The sequence below is a fragment of the Lytechinus variegatus genome, chromosome 9 (assembly GCF_018143015.1).
Source record: "Lytechinus variegatus isolate NC3 chromosome 9, Lvar_3.0, whole genome shotgun sequence".
NCBI lineage: Eukaryota > Metazoa > Echinodermata > Echinoidea > Temnopleuroida > Toxopneustidae > Lytechinus > Lytechinus variegatus.
This window is the reverse complement of record NC_054748.1, coordinates 11,301,541-11,329,301: the sequence shown is the minus strand read 5'-3', so window position 1 is coordinate 11,329,301 and position 27,761 is coordinate 11,301,541. Positions and strand designations below refer to the sequence as shown.

The 27,761-nt window shown below is 35.1% G+C and overlaps 1 protein-coding gene across 1 annotated transcript in view; it reads right to left on the bottom strand.

Annotated features, from left to right (window-relative positions):
• Positions 1 to 383: 383 nt before the first annotated feature.
• The window catches only part of LOC121421395 (KICSTOR complex protein ITFG2-like), a 28,478-nt gene continuing 1,100 nt past the window's right edge, over positions 384 to 27,761 (bottom strand). Inside the window, exons 2-14 of the mRNA XM_041616095.1 lie at positions 20,661 to 20,756; positions 20,095 to 20,136; positions 19,175 to 19,270; positions 10,649 to 10,787; positions 9,408 to 9,496; positions 8,809 to 8,871; positions 8,353 to 8,492; positions 7,994 to 8,091; positions 7,118 to 7,183; positions 3,486 to 3,574; positions 2,905 to 3,022; positions 2,074 to 2,244; positions 384 to 1,367 (exon numbers count right to left, since the gene is read on the bottom strand). Coding sequence (XP_041472029.1) covers positions 1,279 to 1,367; positions 2,074 to 2,244; positions 2,905 to 3,022; positions 3,486 to 3,574; positions 7,118 to 7,183; positions 7,994 to 8,091; positions 8,353 to 8,492; positions 8,809 to 8,871; positions 9,408 to 9,496; positions 10,649 to 10,787; positions 19,175 to 19,270; positions 20,095 to 20,136; positions 20,661 to 20,756 — 1,296 coding nt within the window. The 3' untranslated portion in view covers positions 384 to 1,278. The remainder of the gene's footprint in view (positions 1,368 to 2,073; positions 2,245 to 2,904; positions 3,023 to 3,485; positions 3,575 to 7,117; positions 7,184 to 7,993; positions 8,092 to 8,352; positions 8,493 to 8,808; positions 8,872 to 9,407; positions 9,497 to 10,648; positions 10,788 to 19,174; positions 19,271 to 20,094; positions 20,137 to 20,660; positions 20,757 to 27,761) is intronic.

The window sequence follows — 27,761 nt, the reverse complement described above, 5'->3', positions numbered from 1 at the left end:
GGGGGGTATTTTACATACATTGGCATGATCTTTGCACCCAGATGGGTGCCTAGGATTAAAATTCTTAAATGGTAAATGGCAACAGGAAGTCATTCCAATGAACAGAATAAAAATAAAGTGTTTCTATTGATTCTCTTCTATATATGTACCCTCCTGATTCCGTTGTTGGACTAGTCCAGATTGGACCTTGTTGTTTGGAAGTGCCCTTTCCCAAAGCTAACATAGAGGGCACATGTCTCCCAACCTCTAATCAGCGCCAATCCACTCATGGGGAGGGAAGATGAGTGGATTGGCGCTGATTAGAGATTGGGAGACATGTGCCCGCTACGTTAGCTTTGGGAAAGGGCACTTCCAAACAACAAGGTCAATCTGGACTATTGTTGGACTGGCATGGGGCCAGGAATGAGAGTGATCACAAAGTGTGTTGAAAAAGTGGTATTTGGAAGAGTTCCCATAGTCTTGAACAAAGAAAAGCTAAATTGAAGCTGAAAATCAAAACCAAATATATCTGGAATAAGTTTAACAGCTGAACTACTTGCTGAAGGAAATTACACCACAGCAGGGATTGAACCTAAAACCATCTGTTTTAAAGTCCTAAGACTAATCCACTGCACCTGTACCCAAAATCTAGACCTAGCTAAATGATGTGTATCATTTGGTTTATAAATGGTGATGTTGATTACTTTTATAAACCATCACCATCTCAAAACATGTGCATTATTTGTTTTATAAGATAGTGATGTGGATCCTTGTTATTTGATAAACCATCATCATCTAAAAATTATAACAGGTCGTCATACATTACTAATGCCCAGCTCATCACTAGTAAATTCATGCATTGGGGCAATAGTAATGCCTAATCACCTGCATTCATACAAACATCATTTGATTAGGATTATTCATCTTAAATTACATAATAAATCATTGATATACAGATGAAGTTGTTTCTGTCATATTTGGCTCTGAAATGAAACCAAAATCAAATAAACTTTTTCTTCTCATAGAATTATATTATATATGTATTCCTCTAACCTCACATGGATAGCACATAAGCCTACCCCGGTATCAATAATATGATCTGTAAAGCATGATTTATCTGAATGCTTATTCAAAGGCGCAATGCATATATCACCATAGCCATAGATCCAGCACCTGTTTCGTTTGCTTGAGACATTCAAGGAATGCACCATGTTATCAAGCAACAGGGCAAGGAAGATAGGCTGCCCTCGGTCAGTCTGATTCAAGGAACAGGTCCCTCAGTTTAGACCATCGGAAGATCTAGCTGATCCCTTCAGGCTTGGACGTTGGTTTCTTAGATCCTCCATAGATCAGTCGCTTAAAGAGCTCCCTCTTTTCATCCTCAGATTCTGAATAAAATGACAAGAAACAAAATAATAATGTGAAAGTTGATTTGATTCCAAAGCGCAACTACAAATACAAATTTTGAACATAAGAGAGACAGAATACAATTTAACATACTTATTCCAAACTTGTCTAAATTCTTTAAAATCCATTGAGGTTATTCTACATTTTGATTGAAAAAATTGTGATGCCTTTTTTTCAAAGGTTGGATTTTGTCTTAAATTGCCACATGGTCTACAACCAACTGATCTTATCATAGTTTGGCCTAACCCCACTTAGTCTAATCCTAGTTTGGTCTAACCTCACTTGGTCTAATCCTAGTTTGGTCTAAACCAACTTGGCCTTATCCTAGTTTGGTCTAACCCCACAAGGTCCAATCCTAGTTTGGTCTAACCTCACAAGGTCTAATCCTAGTTTGTCTACAACCAAATCATCTACCAACCATTTGGTCTAACTGAACCCATTTAACACTTTGTCTAATTTCAAGTTAGGTTGTACCCAACATCAGATGAACTGTTTGTGAAAAAAAATCATTTGACGAAGTACAAAAAAGACTTATGTCAGTAAGACCAAGTTATGGTTCAACCAAAGAGTTCTTTACCGAATTGACATTTGACCATGTGGGTTAAGCCATGATGACGGGACACATGATCTCAGAATTAGACCATCTGCTTCTACACCATGTGGATATGAACCAAAATAAGAACTTACTTATTCCTAACTTGTCCAATCTCTCCTTCAGTTCATCATTTGCAGATGCAACATGGATGAGATTTGCCGATCGGATCCTAGGCAGCTGGACGTTCCAGTATATGTAGATCTTGTTGTTGAACGTGGCGTAAACAAGACAAGGTGTGTTTTTCCCATTGGTGCTGTAAAGACCTGGAGGTTGTGTCAAAAAGGTTTTAGATACAGGACTAAAATCATACTAGACTTTCCCTTTCGTGTTCAATGACATGAGATGTTCAGAGGAGCGTTTCATGAAAGGACTTATTTGACATTCTATCGGAGAAGTCCCATTTTATATCAGACAGTTACCACGGTAACAGTGCTTCTCCGCCAGTCAAAATCAAGTTCAGTTATCAGATATGACAACTTATTGGACAAAAAATGTTGATAAAATGCTCCCCAGGCTATCCCATATTACATGTCATATGAGGGAGAAGGAAAGCCTTCTTTTTTACATAGTTGTAAATTGTGATCTGTCAAGCATGAATGATTCAGAATCAATGAATGCAAGGTCATTACAAGGCACATTTTGATCTTTCTTTTTTAATTTTTGTTCAGATGTAATAAAATATAATCAAATGGAATAAAATTTTATCAAATGAAATCACACGTGGTCAAATGTAATCAAATGGAATTAAAATGGAATCAATTATGATCAAATATGATCAGATGCAATAAAATAATATCAAATAGAGTCAAATGGGTGATATTGTATCAAATGTAATCATTTGTAGTCAGATGTAATTAAATGTATCAATTAAATGTAATCAAATCAAATTAATGGAATCAAATATAATGAAACATGCATCTTACCTGCAGTGAAAGCACAGACACTCTCCTTGAGATGAAAACGTATTGACTGCTGTGTGTGATCAATGATATACGTCTGACCATCCCATGCACATGCAACTACCTCATCCCAACCATCGCACTGGAAAGTAACCAATCAGATCATTGGAAATTCAAACCTAGCCAATCAGTGACAATACAGAGATTACTGTGTAGATACAAGAATATACCATCCTATGAACAAAAGACTGTCTCATACAAACCATCACACTTCAAAAGGTAACCAATCAGATCATTGGAAATTCAAATCTAGCCAATCAGTGACAATTCAGAGATTACTGTGTAGATACAAGAATATACCATCCTATGAACAAAAGACTGTCTCATACAAACCATCACACTTCAAAATAACCAATCAGATCATTGGAAATTCAAAATTAGCCAATCAGTGACAATATTGGGATTACTGTGCACGGGCAACAATATGATACAATCCCATGAAAACGAAACTGCCTCACCCCAACCAACACTATGTATAATAACCAAACAGAACATTGGATATTTCAAATTAGAATTCATATTTAACATTTAACATGAATGCTTACCATGATGTCCAGTTTGGTCAATGCAAACAGCTGATGGTCAACAAGTCTTGACCAAAGACTTTTATCCTTTTCAATCAACATCAGAGTGCCTGATATTAAAGAGGCAAAAAATGTTTAACTTAAATGAAGATAAAATGCTTCATAACACCAAGGAAGAAGTCTGAAGGAGCTTATGATAATTTCTCTAAAATATAAATTAAAATATAACCCTCTTGAGTTGCATTAAAATGCCTCATAATTGCTTTGAATTTGAATAAACATTTTGGAATGAGTAAAAGCAAAAAAGTATAAGAGTCATTATCAAAGAATTCAATAGAGCATGTGGAACACTTCCCAAGACAAAAACAGTTAATTTGAAACAAGAGTTTATACTGTTCCCTGAGAGAATTTGCTAAAAGATATAACTGCTGTCACCAGTTGTGGGAGCTATATTGTAGATTTTGGCTCTTATTTGTAGGTTTGCCCTAACATAAAAGAACAGGAACAGTAATCCCAGATTTGGGCAGGGAATCATTTATTATTCAAAAGAACACTTGGTTGTCTTTGCACATGGTACATAAAATATTCAAATTAAGTTGAGAGTAACAATACAAAGTAATGTATGCATGAAGAAGGTCCAATCACTAAGAGTCTCCATGACTAGCCAACCAGGGAAGAGGACAATAATTAAATAGTTGAAGAGGGGGCCAAAAGATAAGGAATTCTATAACAAAAGGAAAGGTCCAGTAAGGTATGAAAGGAATGGAGAATAGATGATAACAAAGGCAAGAAGGCTATTTGGCAAAGTAATAAGGAATGTAAATGAAGGCTATTTTGGGGAGAGCAATGTTCTGTAAAAGAGGTGAACTTTTGCACAAATCAAAGGATCATAACCCTGACACAAACAAACTAGTTCCCCACTAGGCCTGGGACGAATACCCTTTTGCCATTTGATTGTTCACCAAAGTAAACAATCAAATAGTTTGATTAAAGGTCAAGTCCACCTCAGAAGAATGTTGATTTGAATCAATAGAAAAAAATCAGACAAGCACAATGCTGAAAATTTCATCAAAATTGGATGTAAAATAAGAAAGTTATGACATTTCAAAGTTTCGCTTATTTTCAACAAAATAGATATATGAACGAGCCAGTTACATCCAAATGAGAGAGTCGATGATGTCACTCACTCACTATTTCTTTTGTTTTTTATTGTTTGAATTATACAATATTTCAATTTTTATGAATTTGACGATAAGGAACTCCTTGCCTGAAGCACAAAATGTTAAAATAATGGAATTCCAAGTGTTCAGGGAGGAATGAAACTTCATTTCACATGACAATGACGAGAAAATCAGAATATTTCATAATTCAAACAATAAAAAACAAAAGAAATAGTGAGTGACATCATTGACTCTCTCATTTGGATGTAACTGGCTCGTTCATATAACTATTTTGTTAAAAATCAGCGAAACTTTGAAATGTCATAACTTTCTTATTTTACATCCGATTTTGATGAAATTTTAGGTTTTATGCTTGTTGAATTTTTCTCTTTTTATTCATATTAAGTTTTTGTTGGGGTGGACTTGTCCTTTAATCGAGATTCCTTGAATGTCAGAAATGACACAAAAAAGTTGACCTACTTATGACCCACCCAGCTGCACTGACTGGTAATGTGGGAGTGGAAGTTGAATTAATGTGCACGTCTATTGATTTGCAATAACACAGCTGATCTCATTACAGCCACGCCAAATTCATTCTAAAATACACCCATTTTGTTATAATAGCTTACATGTACATCATATCTCCAGTCAGTCCTCAGAAAAAGTTAATTCACACCCCACAGTATCGATCTTTCTGTATACCCACCCACTCAACAATATCAGTGAATTAACAAGTGTGCCTGCAAGCATTACACATTACAAAATAGTTTTGAGGCAGACCTGAGTCAAACTGGAACCGCCCAAGCACAAACGGGCTAGCACAAAATTCTTTACACTACCTTTTGGCATGTGCACTTGGTGGGTTTGATTGACACTGCTAACAGTACTATTCTTTGAGTTAGCTCACTGGCTGGATTAATGACAATATATCAGGCCAAGTATGGCTTACATAATACATACAACACATCAATGCACCCCAGCATTCATACACATTTCTCAAACTCCCTTGCTATTCGTCCATTGTGTGCACTCATGGGCGGGATAAATGACAAACACAAGTACATGTTCCTAGTTTGTATTATACAAACACAAGTACATGATCCAACTTCCACTCCCACATTACCAGTCAGTGCAGCTACGGGTGGGTCATAAGTAGGTCAACCTTTTTGTGTCATTTCTGACATTCAAGGAATCTCGATTAAAGGACAAGTCCACCCCAACAAAAACTTAATATGAATAAAAAGAGAAAAATTCAACAAGCATAATACTGAATTTTACTCCCCGGCCTATTCCCCACAGTATGGTGAAGACAATCATCTATTTATACTTCTGGACAATTATGAATGATTTTAGAGCCAAATGAGCTGAAATGTATCTCTACTGTTAGTGATTTATGTAACAATTGGCTTTCTGTACTTAAACCGCAACTTTAAACCTGAGTTTAAGTTAAACCCGACTTCAGAATATGGGACCCTGACTTTAGCGGAGGAGCTCCTACATGAACCACTGTTTAACAATACTTACTGAATATTCTTACATGTAGAAGAGATATTAACATATATATTTGATATATTTTGAATATGATACACTCAACATTTAGTCCTACTCTACATTGGTATACAACAACCCCTTCCTCAGTTCCTCTTATGCATTAATTTGAATTAACTATGTATGTAATATACTATGTTAAAGGTCAAGTCCACCTCAGAAAAATGTTGATTTGAATCAATAGAGAAAAATCAGACGAGCACAATGCTGAAGATTTCATCAAAATCGGATGTAAAATAAGAAAGTTATGACATTTCAAAGTTTCACTTATTTTTAACAAAATAGTTATATGAACGAGCCAGTTACATCCAAATGAGATAGTTGATGATGTCACTCACTCTCTATTTATTTTGTTTTTTATTGTTTGAATTATACAATATTTCAATTTTTACGAATTTGACGATTAGGACATCCTTGCCTGAAGCACAAAATGTTGAAATAATGGAATTCCACGTGTTCAGGTAGGAATGAAACTTCATTTCACACGACAATGACGAGAAAATCAAAATATTTCATATTTCAAACAATAAAAAACAAAAGAAATAGTGAGTGAATAACATCATCGATTCTCTCATTTAGATGTAGCTGGCTCGTTCATATAACTGTTTTTGTGAAATGAAGCGAAATTTTGAAATGTCATAACTTTCTTATTTTACATCCGATTTTGATGAAATTTTCAGTGTTATGCTTGTTGAATTTTTCTCTTTTTATTCAAATCAAGTTTTTGTTGGGGTGGACTTGTCCTTTAATGAATTGGTAATTTGGGCCACCAAGACTGAGGAGCTTTATTGGTCTACCAAACTATTTCAACAGTGCATTTGTGTATTTGTATGTTTTAATTTTGGGAATGAATGAAAAGTAATCATTACAAAATACAGCAAAAATTGAGTGAATTTTCACACATCATCATATGAGCTGACACACAAAAGATGACTATCATCTTACCATCGAGAGTACACATTGCTATTCGGTCTGGTTCAGGTTCAATATCCTCATTACCTTCTTTCTCTCCTGATAAATAAAAACAAACAAAATGATTAAAATACTATTACAGGCGACTTTGCCCATGTCAAATCTGAGAACCAAGATTACAGAAATCTGTTTGACTTAGGAAAAATTCAAGTTAGAAGATGTTTAGAACATTTTTGCAAACTCTGATTAAAAAAAAAATGCTTAAACTTGGTTAAATATTTGTCCTGTCCCTTAATAACTGAATAGAAAATGACAATATATTTTTATGTGAAAAGATAATCAATATAAAAATAAGTTAACTACTACTAAAAAAAATTAATACATAACAATTACAAATGGATAATAAATTACGAAAAATTAAATAAAGAAGTCAAAAGGGGGCTAAGCTTTCGATCCTAGCAGAATCTTCTTCGGAGGCAGAATGACAAACATATAAGGTGGAACAACCATAATATAGACCATAGACATTCAACAGCAACACTGGAAACAAGGAAACAAAAGGGGCATTAGTGAAAAGAGATGACCAATCAGGTTAATGAAGGGGATGAAAGAAAAGGAGTATGCAGACACAAAGGGAAGTTAATGTAAGTAAGGCCAATGAAAGACCTCAAGCCAAGAGGGATTAAGATAATGAGGCAGGCAACATCAAACAGGATCTGGAACAAAACAGTGATAGAGGGTATGAGGAAGAAATGAATAACAAGAGAATTAGTGAGAGGTGGGTCAAACAGGTTACAAAGAAAGGCATAATAAACTGGTGCATAAGAGTGGGGGGAAAAAGGAAAAGAATGGGGAACAACTGATAATGTGCAAAAGACATATAAATAAATAGAAAAGAAAAAAGATAACCTTTTGATAAACCAGCAACAATTTCTGTCGAGACATCAGCATGTCTTGCTCTAAGGGATGTGATTAGATGCATGTAAACATATGGATCCTTGTTGGCTCTAAAGAGAGAGAAAAAAATAGAATATGGATAAAACACACAATGCAAAGAGGGAAATGGAATAATTGGTTGATTTACAATGAAAAGTAACCCCTCCAAGAAACTTAACAGTCCCCCAAAGTCACACTTAACTTTTGAGAAATGCACCGCAGGAAGAGTAATCTTTACAATGAAACTCACAAGTTTCTTTAAATTTCTCCTTTCTCAAACCTGTAGTTCAAGTGTCTTTTTTAGTTCATAAGAAGCAACTTGTGATTAGTACCTGAGATCTATGGCACTGTCTTGCCTAGCATCGTGTTGTATAATCCAGCTACATTTGAGCTCAGCATAATTACAGCCTGGTTGAGAGACTACTAGCATAGGAGAGCCATCATCATTCTTACTCAGGGAGAGAGAACCAACCTGGATAAAATATTGTAAATAAGTAATAACAATCCATTCTTAAATAGTAGAGGCATTTGGGATATCTGAGAAATATTCAATATCAAACAAGAATGAACTTCTGACTTCTAGACCTTTACTAAGGAAAAACACACCAACTTTAGAACCATTAATGAGTTTTAAAGATATGAAAACATAGGATTACTAGATTCATAGCAATCCTCAATATGTTAATGAGATGCATTTTAAACCAAGCTTTAAAACAAGAATTAAAGTGAAAATCAAGTGATTATCAGGAGCAGAAGAAAACAATTATTTTTCCTTGGATTAAACATACCTGACCATCCACATTCCATCTCTGAAGAAGCACAAAGCCCTTTTCTCCTGATCCCTCAGCATCCTGAAATATAAAACAGTGAGAATACATCACGGTATGAAAAACAATATTACATCCCGCTATTAAAGATTAATAAAAGTAGTTGCAGTAAACACTGATTTCACGAGAAAGTCTGTAAAACCAAGCCGAATTGTCACGATATCATTGAGGATCTAGATCTGGTACAGTTACATAAACTGAACTTTGTGAAATCTTGAAATCTACGCTAAAAATGTTCACACAGAAGATTACAAACACAGATAAGCGCTCGTGGGACAGTGTATTATTATTGCTTTGAATGTCGGCCCAATGCTTGACCCGAATCCCGTGCTTATTTGCTAATTTCTCAGCAATTACACAATTTCTTCCAGAATCCTTTGGCACATGTTTTTTATTCATACAAACAGACACTTTGGTGGTAATTCATTGGATTCTGTACGAACTCATTGTGAAATCGTTACCACAACTGGCGTTTATGTTCAAGCTCAACATAAAAATTACATTTTATTATCATCGATTAAGATTCCTGTTCTGAGGTTCTAATAAACTCATGTTCTTACCTCAGGGAGCACTGTTTTGTCTTGCCACCTGTACGCTTGGATGACTCTATCTGTGTATCCAACAACTAGCTCCAGTTGACCATCATTATCTGGATGGTGGTAAAGGAAAATGAAAGAAAATCTGCATGTTGTAAGAATTAATCATTTGATTGCTGCGGGTCATAACATGCAATAGACATTTTGTGCAAGGCATTTTTCCACATGACAAACACACACATTCCAAAGCTCAAATCAAACAAATTTCAACATATGTTATTCAATAAATCATTCATCCTCATCTCATAAAACCTCAATGGATCCTTCACGAAAGCTATCTTTATTTCTGAAATCAAAGGCAGTGCATAAAAACTGTCTCCGCTTATGATTCCACTGTATGATGGCATTTTGATCTCTGCCAATTCAATTTAATCCAATTTTTTCACATTTTTAATTATTATACAGTTGACATAGTAACATATAATCACATTTGAAGTATATATAAAAGCTAACACATTACATTAGAAAATTATCAAAACAAAATATAAATTGAAAGGGAGGGAGGGCCACCTGAAAAGAGGAGCTTGTATAATGTAGGCCCCCTCAAATTATAATAGTATCTGAATTGTTTTATTAAAAAATATATATATTTACAGTTATGGAATATATGATTGACGATGATGCAAGGTAGTAAAGAACACTATGATAAACCTTGCATGATCAATGTGATATGTGCGATTTGAGATAATATATCACAGAAAGCCAGGGTAATAATATCATTATCATGTTAAGCAGGGCCCGCTGGGAGAACAGTTTTCAGAATTGAAATACTTAGCTTCCCTGGGTAAAATATGCTATTTATTCTTATTATCATTTTAGAATTGTGATATCCCGTTTGAAATATGTGCATAAGATCACACAAAGGCAAATAGTCTCTAGAGTGGTCTGAAATACAGCTAAAACCCTAGATACCATTCTAGAATGGCAGTCTGTTATCAAGAATGAAATTTTCACATTTTACCCATTCGGTCCAAATTTACAATGTTGGTTTCATTGTATGATGAAACAAAAGCATGGATTATACAGATTTCTTGTATTATCACAAGTATTCAAGTAGGAATTTGTGACTTTGCCAAAAGCACACATTTAATATTGGACAAAGTGAAATAGTGTAATTACATATGTACACAAAATCTGTAACTGAAACCACCTTTCTGAATTCAAGCCATTTAGTGGAAATTGCCAAACCTTATCTCATCACTTACCAATATCTGCAACGAGAACCACCTTTGAATTGGCAGGGAGATGTTGAGTGTGAAAAGGAGTCAAGGTCAAAGGCTTCCTTGTTTCTTGAGGCAGCTCTTCTGTGCCCTGGCCATCTGTGGCAACAGGACCACTATCTGCCTAACAAGCAAAATATTGTAAAAAATACATAAATGGGTCCTTCCATCTGGATTCACCCAGTGGTTGCACCCGACCGTCTCAGAATTCGTTGTAAATTGGTACACATAAAATTCACCATGGCCCACGCACAAAACAAAAAAAATTAGTCAAATCGGTCCATCGGTTCTCGCGCTACAGCCCGCCCTTTTCTCCTTGTTTTGACAAAAATGGGCGTGACCTTCAACTTTCAATGGCCATTGCGTCGTAACGTGTTGACCAATTTTCACGAAACTGGTACCATTTAATAGGAAATTCAGAGAGGAATCCAAAACATGCATCAAATAATGTATTGGAGCGATTTATAAGGTAGTGACCCTTGACCTTTACTTTGACCCCCGGACAAATAATTTTTTGACTTGATTTTCATTTATGTTAATTATTTGTATGATATTGACAAAATATCTTAGTTTAAACCAATGATATTTTATTTCTTCACCTTTTAAAACTCTTCCAAAGATACCATGAAATTTCACTCTTGTCCCACATACTAGGCCCGGTTTGAAAGTCCATTTTTGATGCACATGTACACACGGCGTGTTTTTCGGTCGTGTACACGTTGTAAACACTGAGTGAGAGTGAGTTACAGTATGTTTTCAGTGTTTCCTACATGTAGCCTTAGTCACTGTTTTAAAGCTTACCTGAGAAGTTAGAAGTATCAATCCACAAAAATTGGTGCAATTAAAAAGTTTACTCAGCTTAGCAGCGCATTAAATTAATAAAGAATGCAAAAGTAAATTAGTGCAGGGCCCTAGTTAGCGCCGACGTTCGTTGGATGCGCATTTTGCATACTGTACCGTACATGCATGCACAGATCGCTGCAGAATTAAGTGTAACTGAAGTTATCGATTGATTTTCATTATTTTATTGCCAATTTGAGGAGCGTGTGTTTGTAGGCTTGTAGCATATGTTTATGAGCGTATAACACGTAACTGGAGCAGTGATCGCTGTCGCAATTGGTGATTCTCAAATTGGCTCTAAAAGTGATTGAAGAACGCTTTCGAGAGTCTCGTTAGGTGTTATACGCTCATACACATGTGCTATACGCTCATACACATGTGCTACAAACCTACAAACACACGCTCCTCAAATTGGCAATAAAATAATGAAAATCAATCGATAACTTCAGTTACACTCAATTCTGCAGCGATCTGTGCATGTATGTACGGTACAGTATGCAAAATGCGCATCCAACGAACGTCGGCGCTAACTAGGGTCCTGCACTGACCGGAGCATACCCATTTCGTGTGGTACAAAAACTTGAGTCTCCAGAATAAATGTGGATTAAATCGGCGATTTTGAAAGGTTAATTGAAAGATATTGACATATTAGTGATTAAAACATGTGCAGTGTCTTAGAACTAAGAATTAATGTGAGGCTGTGAGCTTGTTCACTGACTTTACAGTCCCATGCAAGCTGTATGCAGATGCTACCGTGTACACGGTGATGGAATTTAGTACACGTGCACTGACTTGACCGTGCGTGTACACGTGTACCCGAAACGGGCCTACCACATACTGATATTCATGTCAGTAAAGTGTTCACAAGTTACATGATTTCTTCCAATCTTAAGTCACAGTATGCAAACACATGAAAAGAAATTAAGCTCATCAGTTCACAAATGAAACATTAAACATTAATGCTCATGAATAGGTATCTGTTTAGGCATTTTGATGTTCAGCAATATATATCATATATATATATATGTATATATATTCTTGTTAGTAAAGTGTTTACTTTTATCATCAAATTGTTGAGTATATGGGCTATTCCACGGTTACTCACGTTACATTTGGAGACACCTTGACTCATACTTGGAGCTGTAACTCTTTATCATTATTATTGATAGGAACTAAACATCTCCTTATCACAACAAAGTACACAGTCTGACTATCCTTCGTATAAAAACAAAACTTGGGAAATTCTATTATGCTCCTGGCAAATCTTTGGAATGTGTCGGTTACTCACGTTACATGATTTGGACATGCATAAAATGAAAAGTCAACATAAGTGAAAAGTCTCCTCATACAAGGCTTTCATGAAATTTGATTATTGGTCAATTCCAGCCAAATGTTGCGTTTTTCCGTTTTTAAAAATTTCTTTTCTGAGCAATTTTGTTTATTCTGTTTAAAAGTATACAGTTTAAGGTTTACAAAAACACAATTATACTTACTATACCCTCATTTATTCATAAAATACACAATGTGCACTCTGTTGCAATTTGGTACTAAGATTTCATAGAAATTGTACAACTTTGACCCATCCCTGGCTCCTGGCATGCAAAGGGTGCTAACGAAAAATTCCACTGTCCATGTGACCTCTAAGCAGTAATTTACCATTAGCTGTATTGTTTTACATGCTGCAGTGAAACGGTGAGGCACAAAATACATTTCGATTTATGTATGTTTGATGTCCCATAAGTCACAGTTTTAAGCATTAAGTTTCCCTCATATGCTGCCATAGACTCCTGCAGACAAGTATTGGATTTTTTTATCTACCTCAGTACATGCTTGCTTCAACAAATCAAGCTGTATCTGCATTGGACTTGAAATAGCGAAACTGGGGGGACATACATTTAAGTCCCATAAGTCACATGTCCCATAAGTCACACATATAGTTCGTAAACCATGCCATCTTAAAGCTGTCCATGACATCAAAGAGTGAGATGAGAATGCTTAAAAGCTGGAGAACAGTAAGTTGACTGTCAGAAAAAAACAGTCAGAATATCATACATTGTAGGCAGTGCATGGAACAAAAAAAAGGTTGGATTGTGTCCCCATCCCCCCAAAAAGGAGAAAACTGAATATGATCGCTAAAATGCAAAGCTTGAGTACAGGTGAATTGGGTTTGTTTCACCCCAGCTTTTATGAATTTTTAAGGTCCAGATCACTCTCTTGGTTTTCTTGTCTCCTTGGAGTATGCATCCACTGTTTTACATATGATGTGAACTTGGTATATAGTTCCATGGAAACTAAACTTATTGCAATGTCCCATCAGTCACAAATTTTGTAGTTGAGTGATCCTCTGGATCCTGTCAAAAATAAGAGCACTGGGCCTCAGATGCATTAGGCTACCATGAGCAGAGATATTAAAAGGGCACATACAACGCTCCCTAGCTACCAGCCCCTGTAAATACCAAAAAGTTGTTCAGAAGCTTGCAATCAAGTTTTCTTAGAATCATTCCTGCCACTTGCCAATAGAAAGTAACATGCGAAATGTGCAGAGTACCGAAATGTGACGTCACAATGTCATGACATCGAATCAGCCGGTTCTAAACTGAGTCACAGCTGCATGATCGTCAATACACATTTGTATTTGCAAAAATGGTGATGTGTGTTGTCCCTGGTTGTTGCCATCATTCTGAGTCGTAAAAGGGCACTGGTTCATAAAGCTAATCATAACTTAAGAGTGACTTTAAGAACGACCGGTGATCCTTATGGTACTTGTAAATGTCATCATAAATTGGCAATGTTTTAGCATGTGAGAAAGGATCACCAGTCGTTCTTAAAGTTGCTCCTAACTTTCAAACAGCTTTATAAAAAAAAGCCCCCTGGTTATTTTGTTTAGAACCAGGCCGCCATGACACCATGGCAACTGACATCATCACTTCGGTACTCTATAAATGGTGATGTCCTTTATACAGGCATTCTGAATTTCTATGAAAGAGATGAAATAACAACCCAAGCAGCTGGCAAAAAAAGAATTTGTGATATGGTGCACCCCATGATATATTTTTTATCTAACTTTTTTGTATTGCCGAAAGTGTATAGTTAATGAATCTTTATGTACCCTTTGCCAAATCGTGTCCCATAGGTTTCAAAATTGGCAATTTTTGGCGGCCATCTTGGTGGCTATCTTGGATTTTTTTATGAAAATCAATTATTTTAATATTTTTTGCAGAGACAATGGTAAAATCTTCCGTGTAAATAAATACACTTTTTACAAGATAAATGTAGTTTAGATAGTAGAATAATTTTTTAAATAAAAAATTTTAAAAAGAATTTATGCCAAAATTTTCATGTTTTTTGTCAAAAATTTGCATGTGCACTGATCTGTTTTATCATAAACATCAACAACTAATGAAAAATATCAGCTTTCGACATAAAGAGAATATATTAACAAGAATATTGATATACTTCACGGCAGCATTAATGTCTTAATTTGCTTACATACAATACACTGAAGAGGTCATTTTCTTACCATACTGTATGGGACAGAGAGAGGAAAGCAACATTTATTTGTCCCATCTGTAACAAATATGTCCTATCATTGTGTCCCATCAGTCACAATGGAAAGTGTGTACATTAATATTCTAATTGTTCATTTTTCATCTGTTTGCTAAATATTTATGATTGTAATTGTTTATTGATTATTTTGTACTTATTTGATTACAGTTCTTAAAGCTTGCTGACAAGTTAGGAAGTTTTTTTGTTAATGTTCCCTTTATAATCATGAAGTGCATGAAAATATGTTTCTGCCCTTTGTTGAATTTATTTCTGACACAATGGCATGAATTATTAAAGGTGTCATGTTATTAGGGAATATTTCTTCATGCTGAAATTAAGTTTGACTTAAAAAGTCATTGAGAGGAAATGTAAATTCCATGAAATGAGATAGGGTCCCATCAGTCACATTCACTTGTCCCATAAGTCACACATGACTGCACACAACTACTGAAACAAATGAAATGAATCAAGTCCAATTCAAGTACTGTTTGTGAGCACTATCACTGGTTAATCTCCAAGTCCAAATTTAAAAACATTGTCATAAAACTGAGATAGATATGGCACTTTGAACAATAGAGCTCAATTTGTGTGGTCCATCGATGTCCCATAAGTCACAATGACATTTCTGAAGATATAGCACCCTATGCAACCAAGCTGAAAGCATACATTTTTGTATGTAGTAAGTTTCAGTATTCTTCTTTCAGTTTGATTAAGTAAATCCATGTTTCTGCAGCTACTATTTCAGATATGTACTTCAGTTATGTGGAAAAAAGTATCAAATGTCCCGTAAGTCACAATGGAATTGACCTATATCAATTTCGAAGAAGTATATTAGGGAGACAAACTTTGTATATAATAAAAAAATAAAGAACACATGGTTTTTACTTGGGGTGCAGATAATATGGTTACTCACGTTACATTTTGTCCATGTATGGTTAACAACACACATGTCATTAAAAATTCAATGTGTGTAAAATTCATTGCTAGGAACATCTAAAAGAGATTTTATACCAAAAATTGGAACAATTGGAGCTTTATTAGGGAGTAGGAGGGAAAAGTATGATTTCGCTTACTAATTATGCATAAATTAGCATAATCGCTTAATACCAATTTGCATGAAATAAATTACTGTATAGTATTGTAGATTATGTCCAAGACAACCTGCACGCAAATTTTCGGCGTGATTGTGCGGCCAATGGCTGAGATCTCAAGGGGGGCCTGGGAGCCCCCTCCTCCCCATCCCGGGCCATATCAACTCCCAAAATACCCCGGCCTAGATAGGGTTACAGGTAAGGGCATTCAATGTGTTGTTCAAACACTCTTTAAAGTTTGGTTAATCAAAACCAAGTCTTACTAATGCACTCTCGCATTGTGAATACTTCTACTAATATTCATTTTTTTTGTGCGATTGTATGACCACTGATATTTTGATGAACAAAGAGTCGCATCAAAGAGATGTACCCTCATTTTGCTTTTAATCAATCAAAAATAACTTCACAATTCACCAAGAGACTTAAAACTTGACATCCCACAGAAAATATTACCGAACTGAATAATTTTTACTGGTTACTCACATTACATGTTGGTTACTCACGTTACAAAGTTACTCACGTTACAGTGTTTCTTCATCAATTTTATAAAAAAATTGTACTTTTTAATGAATTTGATAATCATCACTGTGTCAAAGATTGTTTGAAGGAAGAGAATTTAAAATCCCACCAATTAACTGTGAAGAATTTTTCTCTCAGAAAACAAAGTCAGTTTTTTCGGTTACTCACGTTACATCACCTGAGCAGGTTGCAATATTTATTTTTGAATGAGTACTACAAATTTACTTGAAAAGCAGTTGTGTATTTTAAGTAATTTGACTCTTCTAAACTTCAGAAATATATAAAGTGGTATGTTATTGCAACAACAAAATGGTAATAAGGCATATTTCATTTTTCACTATTTTTCTTGTATTTTGGTACACAATGGAAGACACAACTTTTGACCATTTTTTTCCAAAGTATACATATGAAAATAAACTTTTTATTTCTCGTTCCTGAAAATATCATGAATGAAGGACTTAAAGTATTAAAAAAATCAAGAAAATATTGAATTTGAATTTTTAAGCTCATGTCCACCAACCTGTGGAATTGCCCATATGCTTATTTAAGTCTCCCATAATATATATGATAAATGCGACTCTAAGTCATACTTACTCTTATGCATTTTTTGCATGTCAGGCAAAATATTGAAGAAAAAACATTAACACAGAGAGTGTGTCATTGAAATATTATCAGAATCACGGCAGTTGTTAACACCATTTTATTACATGAAAGTTGTTTATTTCTTGACAAATACTGTTTTTTTTCTTGTATAGCGCCGGTATCCGCCTCAGCTGGGCGCTCATGGCGCTTGCTCAAAAGTAGGAAATATCTCACAAATTTCAATATCTTCAAACAGTTTCCATGGGTTCAAATCCCAGCCATGGCATAATTTCCTTCAGCAAGAAACTGATCCACAATGTGCTGCACTCAACCCAGGTGAGGTAAATGGGTATCGGTAGGAAGTAATTCCTTAAAAAGCTATGTGAGCTATAAAGGCCTAGCTTAGCCGGATAATATAGGAGAGCCTTGAGCACCTAACAAGGTGGATATGTGCGCAACATAAATACCCTATATCATTATTTTGTCTAATATTCACTCGGTCCAAGTCTAACACCACTCATTCTATATGGTTAGATGAACTCTACATGCAATAAATATTCATTTTGACAAAGTAAAACTTGATAGTAGACAAAGTAAAAATTAGACCAACTGGGCATTAATTAGACAGGCATGATATTCCCCTCTGAAAATAAATCCAAATAGAAGCCAAGGGTCGCTAACTCACCAACGAAGTCCGAGGCACCCCTGTCAGGGCCACAAGCTCTTGCATAGTAAAGAAATCATAAATGATTTTTCAAGGTGAGCCTGCATGAGTTTTCTTTTGACTTGATAAAGGCAGTAAAAAAAAGCAGCATGAAAAATGTTCTTGGGCGAAGGATTTCATCTATTGTAAAAAAAATATTTAAAAAAAATGGAAAAAAAAACAGATTTTAATTGTGAGAATATCATGCCTGATTAGACTATTTACCGTATTAGAGGGTATTAGCCCATTGGGTGTATTATAGACCAAACAGTAATTACACCAAATTGAAAGTAGACCAAATGGGCTTAGCCCATATGGTATTAGATTCAGTGTTTCCACAGCTCAAAAATAAATTTCCCGAAACTAAATCCCAAATTTCCTAAAATTCATAGATATTTCCTGGAATTTTTCAAAATTTGATTTTAAACAAAAATCGGGCAATGATACAGCGAGCCTAAATTCGGCCTAGGTGGCCAAAATCAAGGATTTTAGCATTTTCCGGGGCATTTTCATTGTTCACGCCCTCTTAAAAATAGGAACAAAATTACAAAGGCGAGCACGGAGCGCGAGCGGAAAATTTTGAGCTATAGGCCTACGTATGGCTGTAAAACATTAAAATCTAACATGAATATCATGAATATTGATAGTTTCTACGTTTAATTGTTGTTTAATTGTAATTTTTGAATTTCCCGAAATTTCCTGGAATATTTCCATTTCCTGAACCTATCCTGGAAAAAGTCAAAATTTCCTGAATTTCGAGAAGAGTGGAAACACTGATTAGATTATCTGAATAGTACAACAAATTCTGCACCAAGATGTTGTTTCTCTAGGAAATCTGAACATGCATTGGCTTCCAATAACCCAGCAAATCATTTGCAAGTTTGTCTCATAACTTATGTTCCCCACTTTTTAAACTCTTGAGAGTTCATCGCCATGGAGATACACACCTTTGTTTTTTGTTATTCTGACAATTAGTGATTCAGTATTTATTGATTAAAATTGAATTTATAGATTCAAATATTAGTTAATTTATGCTTAGAAAATTGTGCACTAAAAAGATCATTAATATCAAACCAGGGACCTGTTGCAGAAAGAGTTGCGTTTAAATGAAAGTTAAAATATCAAGGGCAAGTCCCAAATACCTGTTTTTCATTGGCTGATAATCAAGTTGCGCAAGATCGCAACTCTTTCTGCAACGGGCCTGAGGTGAATAAAAACATGATGAATTACCTGTGTCTGTTTTCTTTCTTGCTGGATGTCGTTGCTTTGCTTGTCAATAGCAAAAAGGTAACAGAGTCCATCAGCACACAGAACCACAGCAACATTCTAGATGATCAGGGAAAAATAGGGAAATAAATAGAAAAGTGGCGTGAAGTAAAACTTCTTAAAGTTGAATATTCGCCCGAGTCAATGCAAAGATTAAGATCTGATTATTGCAAACTATCGATCGATGTAACTCTTCCAAGAGACTGATTTATTTTAACAGAAACATTTAAGTTTATCATATCATTAATATGAAGTGAAAGAGATTAACATGATCCCAATATATTTGACTTGGGCAAAGTTACATCTAGCCTATCTGTAAATGAATTTTCTATTATTATTCTTAATATACAGTACAAAAGGCAACTTGTACAAATCTCCCAACACCAATGGGAGAGGTATTTAAGGCCAGTTAATGGGTTCATTTCAGGCAGTACTGACAGCTTTGCTTAATAAGTTTGTGCCATTCCTAAAGGACTGCAATTATGATTGAATTACATGCTGCAACTGAATCACTGATTTTATTTTGAATCCTCTGCTCAGTAACAGAAGTGTCCTATCAGGATCCTTGTTGTATAAGCACTTTGTTCAAAACATTGACCAGGAACCGATAAGAGTTGTTCTTTTACATGAGCTATTCATTGCAAGCGTTTATGTAAGGGTCTCTGACTCTCTGTACAAAGTTACTTACTTGCTTTAACTCCCCCCCAAGTTACTTACTTGCTTTAACTCCCCCCCCCCAAGTTACTTACTTGCTTTAACTCCCCCCCCCCAAGTTACTTACTTGCTTTAACTCCCCTCCGCCCCCCCCAAAAAAAAAAAAAGGTTTAGGAAGGAATAATTCATACAAAATTTAACTTAACAAATTTCCTACCAGATTGTCTTACCTTACTTGCATTGCAAACATCAGCTATTTCTGTGCATACAATCTGGAATGGTGAAAAAAAAACATCAATGCAAAAAGAATTTCATTCATAGGATGAACTTAGCGACAGGTCAATTCAATTCAATTAATATTTAATTAGATTCAAGAAGTTTCAGAAAAACATTTTGTAAAATACAGAAATACAAATATAATACAAGAGGATGGTATAACAAAATATGAGCCCTAAACTATTATTGGTAAAACCCAGTAGGCCTACATGTACTGTTTTGTAAAATTTGTTAACATCATTTCATGTATTGCTTTATTTACCCAAGGTTGTTTCAGAACAATTGCTTTGTTTTTTTTTTAAATATTAGTGTCTCTTCTCAATATTATTAGTATGAACATGTTCCACACTCAAAAATCATTTTTCAAATTAAAATTGCTCCTGTCTCCCTATACATAGTGATCTCTTTTAAAAATAACTGGAGTTCCTTTGAGCAAACCCCCCTCCAAAAAAAGAAATTACCCCCATTCTTTTTTTTTACCATCTGAATATACGTTAATAAAAAAATGCATATTACATACCATGCCTAGATTTGATGCCGTCGCCAAGGGCACTGTGTTATCTCCTTTGTATATCCATAGTTCCCCATCGACACTTCCGACCATCAGCTCATGAAGCTAGAAAACAGAAATATGAATATTCATTTTAAAATAGTTTCTTCCACTTCATCCTAAAAAAAAAATCTTAAAAATATATCTGCGGTGTTATGGGCCAAATGTTACCTATAAAATATGAAAAGTGGCCCATATTTTACAAATTAGAACTCTATAACATAAATATCAAAATGATTAAACAAGAATTAATACAATTCATATTTTCTGGCATTTCTTTATATATTAATCAGATTTAATTTGAACTCCTCAGGCGGGTTCATCTTGACACTAGTGAAAGTAGGCAAAAGGGCGTGGTTTAGGTGACTTGCAGAGGCTTTAAGTGGACAACCTTACTCAGTGATTTCCTGTGATGACGTCCCCCCCCCACTTTTGAGAAGCAAAATAAAACATTTCTTATGTAAAAATGCCTTTGAAACAGAGGTGTGTCTCCTCTTTAGAATTTGAAGACCTTATTTTTTTGCTTGTAAAATTTGTTCCGGTACAAAATACCCTAAATTTGTGGGTTGAAAAATGAAAACCTTTTTTGTTGGTTTTTCAATTTTTTTTGGGTATGAAATATCCTTCGGCTTTATTTGTGCTTTAACCTTTTCTTTGCTTGTCAAAATTTTCCTCCGAAAAAATTTGCTTCCCCCCTTTTGGAAAATCCTGGATGGATCCGCACTGCTTCTTCTCGAGTCTGAATGCATGGCTCATACCTTGTCCTAGAGAGTAAAAATCATTCACTAATGTAGTAAACTAATGTTAGTGAAAAATTTACTGCTTTGTTAAAATGTACCACAGCCTAGAGCACGCACGACTGCTACCTACTACTGTGGGATGGGTTGGAGCAACTACCTCCTTGGTTGGAGCATATAATATACATGTACGGCCAGTATTGGAGACTGTCTCCTATGTGGGAGATTATCTCCAATGTCGGAGACTTTTGTAAAGAACTTGGGTATCCAATTTCAGAGACAGTCTCCAGTTTTTGAGTCCAATTTCCTTTGTCTACATTTGCTATTACCTTGGCGGCAAATAAAAATGTGATAAGCAGATTCCTCACGAAAAATCACCCCTTTTCAGTTTTCACCATCTACTTTAAAAATTCACCGTCTACTTTTGTTTTGATAAGGATTTTGTTGCAGAGGCGTCGATTCTGGGGGGGCGATCGCCCCACCAATGAAAATATTGGGGGGGCAAACCTATCATTTTGCCCCCCCAATAATTCCGCATGTGCTAAAAATAAAATAAGATTGTAATGTTACACAGAAATCAGCAAGCGAGATTGAGATACACAACTCTTTCTTCGTCTAAAATCGTGCTCAAAATGTCCACTTTTCACATTGGAATATCAAAAAATTTCAGCTCGCGCTTCGCGCTCGTATCATTTTTGTAACAAAAACCCATACTTTCCATGATTAAATAGGTGAATATGGTCCCGTTTTCAGTTCTAAACCTCAAAAGAACTCCCATTTCGATTTGCAATAATTTTTTGTTGGATATTTATATCTTGTTCTTTATTAAAAAACGTCCATTAAATTTAATTTTTTTTAAAACGAAATATCAAAATTTTCAGCTCGCGCTTCGCGCACGCATTAATCTGCTGGTGAGATATATATGTATTATACACACATATATATATATATATATATATATACATAATGTATATATATATACATAATGTATATATATATATATATATGTACACAGATATATAGGCATATGTGTGTGTTTGTGTGATCGAGCGCCTTTGGAAAATTGATTCATGATTTTGCCCCCCCATCTGAAAAATGGATCGACGCCCCTATTTTGTTGTCAATCACACACAAAACAAATGGGCTTCTGATCTCAGCGAGACAAAATTTTGGGTGGAAAATCATTCTTTTGTTGGTGTTGTTTCTTTTGTCCTTTTGCAAAGCAAGTGTCCAATGTGGGAGATTGACTCCCCTATTGGCGAGAGTCGCCCATATTGGCCGTGCGCCTCTAGTACTATGACTATAAGCTACAGGCTCTGCTCTGTGCACACAACAATAGGCCCAAATTAAACCCCCAAGCCCTGGGCATTCATCCATGCTTCTAAACTACTTACGCAACCTCCACACAACTCGTCAAAACCTACTCAGTACTTCATGATTGCATCTACTAATGCCTTAAATGAATAGCTGCCCTTCCAACGGCGCCATCGATCTCCGACCTAGCGGAGGAAGAATACAGGAGAGAGGGAGCTTGGGTGCACAACTCACATGACTCAGGTCTCAGCATAGCTGCATAGACATAGTCAGGCCAGCAAAGGCCAAGGGATCTATGCAACTCCGCTTGCCAGAGGAATTCAACACAGATTTTTCCTCTCTATCTTCTTAATAATCATCATAGAGCCCCCTTGCAATAAATGGCCACAAGACAAGCCCATATGATCTGATCAGGCTTTATTTTACCTTTCCTTTTTATTTTTTTTTTGCCTTTTTCCTTGAAACACTATTCTTGACAATGTTAGATTTTCTTAGTATAATTTATAGTTAGGCCTATTAGCCTATAGGCCTAACTATTTTCTAACTTTTCTTCAATCATCATTATGTTAATTGTTTTCTTTTTTGTTTTTCCTTATTTTATATTTTGTTTTCTAAATTTCATGAATTTAAAACATTTGTTTTCTCATTTTCTAATTTCAAGGCCAAACTAATGGCTTAAAAAAAGGGGAAGTTCACCCTGACAAAAAGTTTATTGTAAAAATAGCAGAAAAAATAATAAAAAATATTGCCGAAGGTTTGAGAAAAATTCAACAAATAATAAAAAAGTTATTAGAATTTCAATTATTTGATTTGTGACGTCATATGCGAGCAGCATTCCTACATAGCGAATGGTAAAAAATCAATGAAATGTCATTTTCTCAGAAAATTGATAATGGTTTTCACTGTAACTTTTGTATATCAATAGACAAATCATTTCACACCCGATCATGAAAAGAAAACAAAATTAAGTCATCAGGAACCATACAAAATTTGAAATTCATACATTTTATATTACATAACACATGTCATGGGGCAGCTGCTCGTTTATCAAATCCCAAATTTTGTACTCTAAAAACTTTCTTACTCTTTAACAGATTTTCCTCAAACCTTCACCAATATTTTTTACTATTTTTACAACAAAGTTTTCTTCAGGGTGAACTTCCCCTTTAACACTTTCATCTCACTCTCACTGCATCCTCTCGACTCTGCTCATTCTCAGCGCATCCGGAGTACCTTTAGAATCCAATGTCATGAATCGATTACAAGAGCAACCTCCTATTCCTAATTGTTGCTGCCGTTGTGCAATGATAGCAATTTTGTCGCCCTCTACGTTCGTGAACGAATTAATAGGGAGATGGATAAAGGATAGGGGGGGGGGGGAATAGCCCCGTAAGGAGTACGGGTACACGACTTGTCCAATATGGTTGATGCCCGGGGGTTGATGTATAATCTTGAGAGAGTGGCAGCAATATTAGATGTATAATGAGAGGACTTATAAAGGGAAGATTTATGAAGGGATCAATGAGGGGGCGCGTGATGGAGGACATGTGCAAAGGTATATAATCATGTTGATGATGTTTATGTTTTGGTTAAGGAATGATATACGTTGATATGTATACAGGGATACTGGGAGATTTTTATGTTATGGATATGAATACTTATACTTGGATACTATTGGATACATGGATACTTGGATACGTGGATACGTGGATACGTGGATACGTGGATACTTGGATACTATTGGATACATGGATACGTGGATACGTGGATACTTGGATACTATTGGATACATGGATACGTGGATACGTGGATACTTGGATACTATTGGATACTTGGATACGTGGATACTTGGATACGTGGATACTTGGATACTATTGGATACATGGATACGTGGATACGTGGATACTTGGATACTATTGGATACATGGATACTTGGATACGTGGATACGCGGATACGTGGATACTTGGATACTATTGGATACATGGATACTTGGATACGTGGATACGCGGATACGTGGATACTTGGATACTATTGGATACATGGATACGTGGATACGCGGATACGTGGATACTTGGATACTATAGGATACATGGATACTTGGATACGTGGATACGCGGATACGTGGATACTTGGATACTATTGGATACATGGATACTTGGATACTATTGGATACATGGATACTTGGATACGTGGATACGCGGATACATTGGTACTGAAGGAACATCAAGGAGTTCCTGATACTCTAGAACATGGAAGCCACATAAAGAAGTACATGATACTAAAAGAACTTTTAGAACGAAGCATCACACACCCTAATTACCCTTTCTGCCAGATAATTTACATCGTTTTTAATTTGTATTTTTCTCGGAAAGATAGAAAAGGGTATTTGTTCCAAATTGGCTGCTCTCTTTATAGCGAAACATGTATCAATTGCCTAAGCCCATATTATTACAATTTGACCTATAAATTTTAATCCTTTTTAGAATTGATTTATTTAATTAAGTTGATTTCAGTAAACAAAACATAAATAAACTATTTGGATTATTATAGATTTTTCAGTAAAGGCTAATATAATAACATATACGAATATGCAGCTTATAAAAGGTGAAGTCTATACCCAAAAAATTATTGATTTGAATCAGTATAAAAATAAGTAACAAGCCAATTTCATCAAAAAAATATGTAAAATAAGAAAGTTATGCCTTTTGAAGTTTTTGCATATATTACGCAAACCAATTACAATCATGTACAGCTCAGTGATATAGACACGAGCAACAGATAACAACAAAATAGTAAGAAAGGGGATATTAAGAACGATATACCACACTGAGACGTTTGGGTTATATTGAAATAACCAATCAATTTCAAAACATGTCGCATAGAGACATATTTGACATGGTTACAATTCGACGATTAATTTCACCCCGTCCTGCTTGTGATTGCAACGAGACACATCGTATAAGGCCTACATCACAATCCCTTTTTTAAACAAATTAATTTCATTCAGGGCTATGTCTTGTTGCGCTTTTATCTCGTTGTTTAAAAAGCGCTAAAGAACCAATTTTACTTAAACACTTACAGATTCGGTCATCGGATTTAAGCAGTCATTCCTACTCCCTGGGTGTATCTTAGCCATTCGTCAATGTGAATGTCTCGTTCTGATTATGAATTATCTAATATGAGTCGTTCTATTTATCATTTTTAACTTAAAACTAGAGATTTAATAGTTCAAAATTGACCTGATAATTAATTTTTTTGTCCGATTTTTTAAGAAAGATGTGAATATAAAGTTTTGTGAATGAGTTATTGCATGAATGGCATACATTGTATAATTTATTTTTTTTCAAAAATTATAGAAAGAATGAACTTGATGAAGAGAAAAGGAAAAGAGGGAGAAGAGAATGAAGAAAAATAGGGATAAGAAGTAAGGGAGTGCAATAAAATTTTTGTGAATGAGATACTGCATCATTGGCATATAAGTTACTTATTTAAAAAAAATTATCTTCCTACTTATACATCCAGAAGACTTTCAAAAGAGCATGGAGTACTAGAACTGCATTTGTAACAGAACATCGGCATGCAATGACGCCTTTGATATAATATTTCGTTTTGAGCACAAATTGGATTTGACTTTCATTGGTTGGTTATTATGTGAATGTCTCGTTCTGATTATAAATACGAATAAGTATTAGTCCTATATGACTCGTTTTATTCTTAATTCTTTATTATTAAATGTAATTTCTAATATTTCATGAATTTATACCTAGATAAAAATTGAATAAAGTGACCGGTTTATGAAAAGACATGACTTTCTTAGCGCTATTTGAAGTGGTGAAGAGGAATGTTATCTGACTAAACTTAGTGATTCGAGTGCAAAGCGCGAATAAAAATATGTTATAGGGCCTATTGCGATCAGAAATGTCATATTTTCATCACGTTTTGTATATACACAATCAGTCCGAAGCGCGTTTTTTTTGTGGAAATCGTATTTTGCTCCTGTGTCCCGGCGTCCCGACAAATAACCCTTCCCGGGACGCCTATTTGTCCCGTATTTCAGAATATTGAACAAAATGTAGTTAATACATTTAAAAGTGGCGAATTTTCATTAAATAACCAACAGCTGACGAAGCAGGGACAACAATTAAATCGATAACTGTAAACTTTTGCAAGTTCTGCGGTGATTTCTTGCTAACCTAATACATTGCAAACGAACTGGCCTCCTGCCTGTGTTGTCAGGCTACTAGCTAGGCATGGAGGATCGAAGCAAATTCTCAATGGTGCAAACATCTCACATGACAGTTTTTCCACCAAAATAATCACAAAATCGGCGGGAAATTCTTATAATTATACTATGGATTCTCAGATTAATGATTTGGAGATGTAATCGGAGGAACATGTTATTGACTTTTCATAGATCTAGTTAATTGTTTCAGCTTTCGTTTTGAGTCTTGGTGTGCACGATGCCGCGATGTTTCATCTAATTTTTAAGTTTGACAATATTTTTCACTTTGAAATTTTATTCATTTCTAAAACATTTTGTTCAAAATTTTGAAAATACATTAAAAAACACCAAATAAAATTATGATTTTTATTAGATGATTGGATTTTTTTGTTTACTTGAAGTTTGAACTTTCCCTTTTTCTTTATTTTATGTATACCCTATCCTTTCTGCTTGCCTTTTTTGTTCCATCTATCTTTCTTTCCTAAACATTTTCTTTTCTCTCTCTCTGCCTGTTCATTTTTCTTTCTTTCCTTCTTTATCAAATATACTTTTTTATTTCCTTCATTCTTTCTTTCCTTATAATTACCATGGCATCCTTCTCTCTTCGTCTCCTGTTTCTTTTCGTTCTTTCTCTCCTTCCATTATTTTCTCTTTTTTCGTTCTCTCCTAGCTTCATTCTTCCCTTCCACTCTTTATTCCTTTCTTTATTTTCCCTTCTTATTCTTTTCCCTTATTTTTTACTTTCTTTCTTTTCTTTCTTTCTTTCAAATGAAGGAAACATGTTTATTTCCTTCATT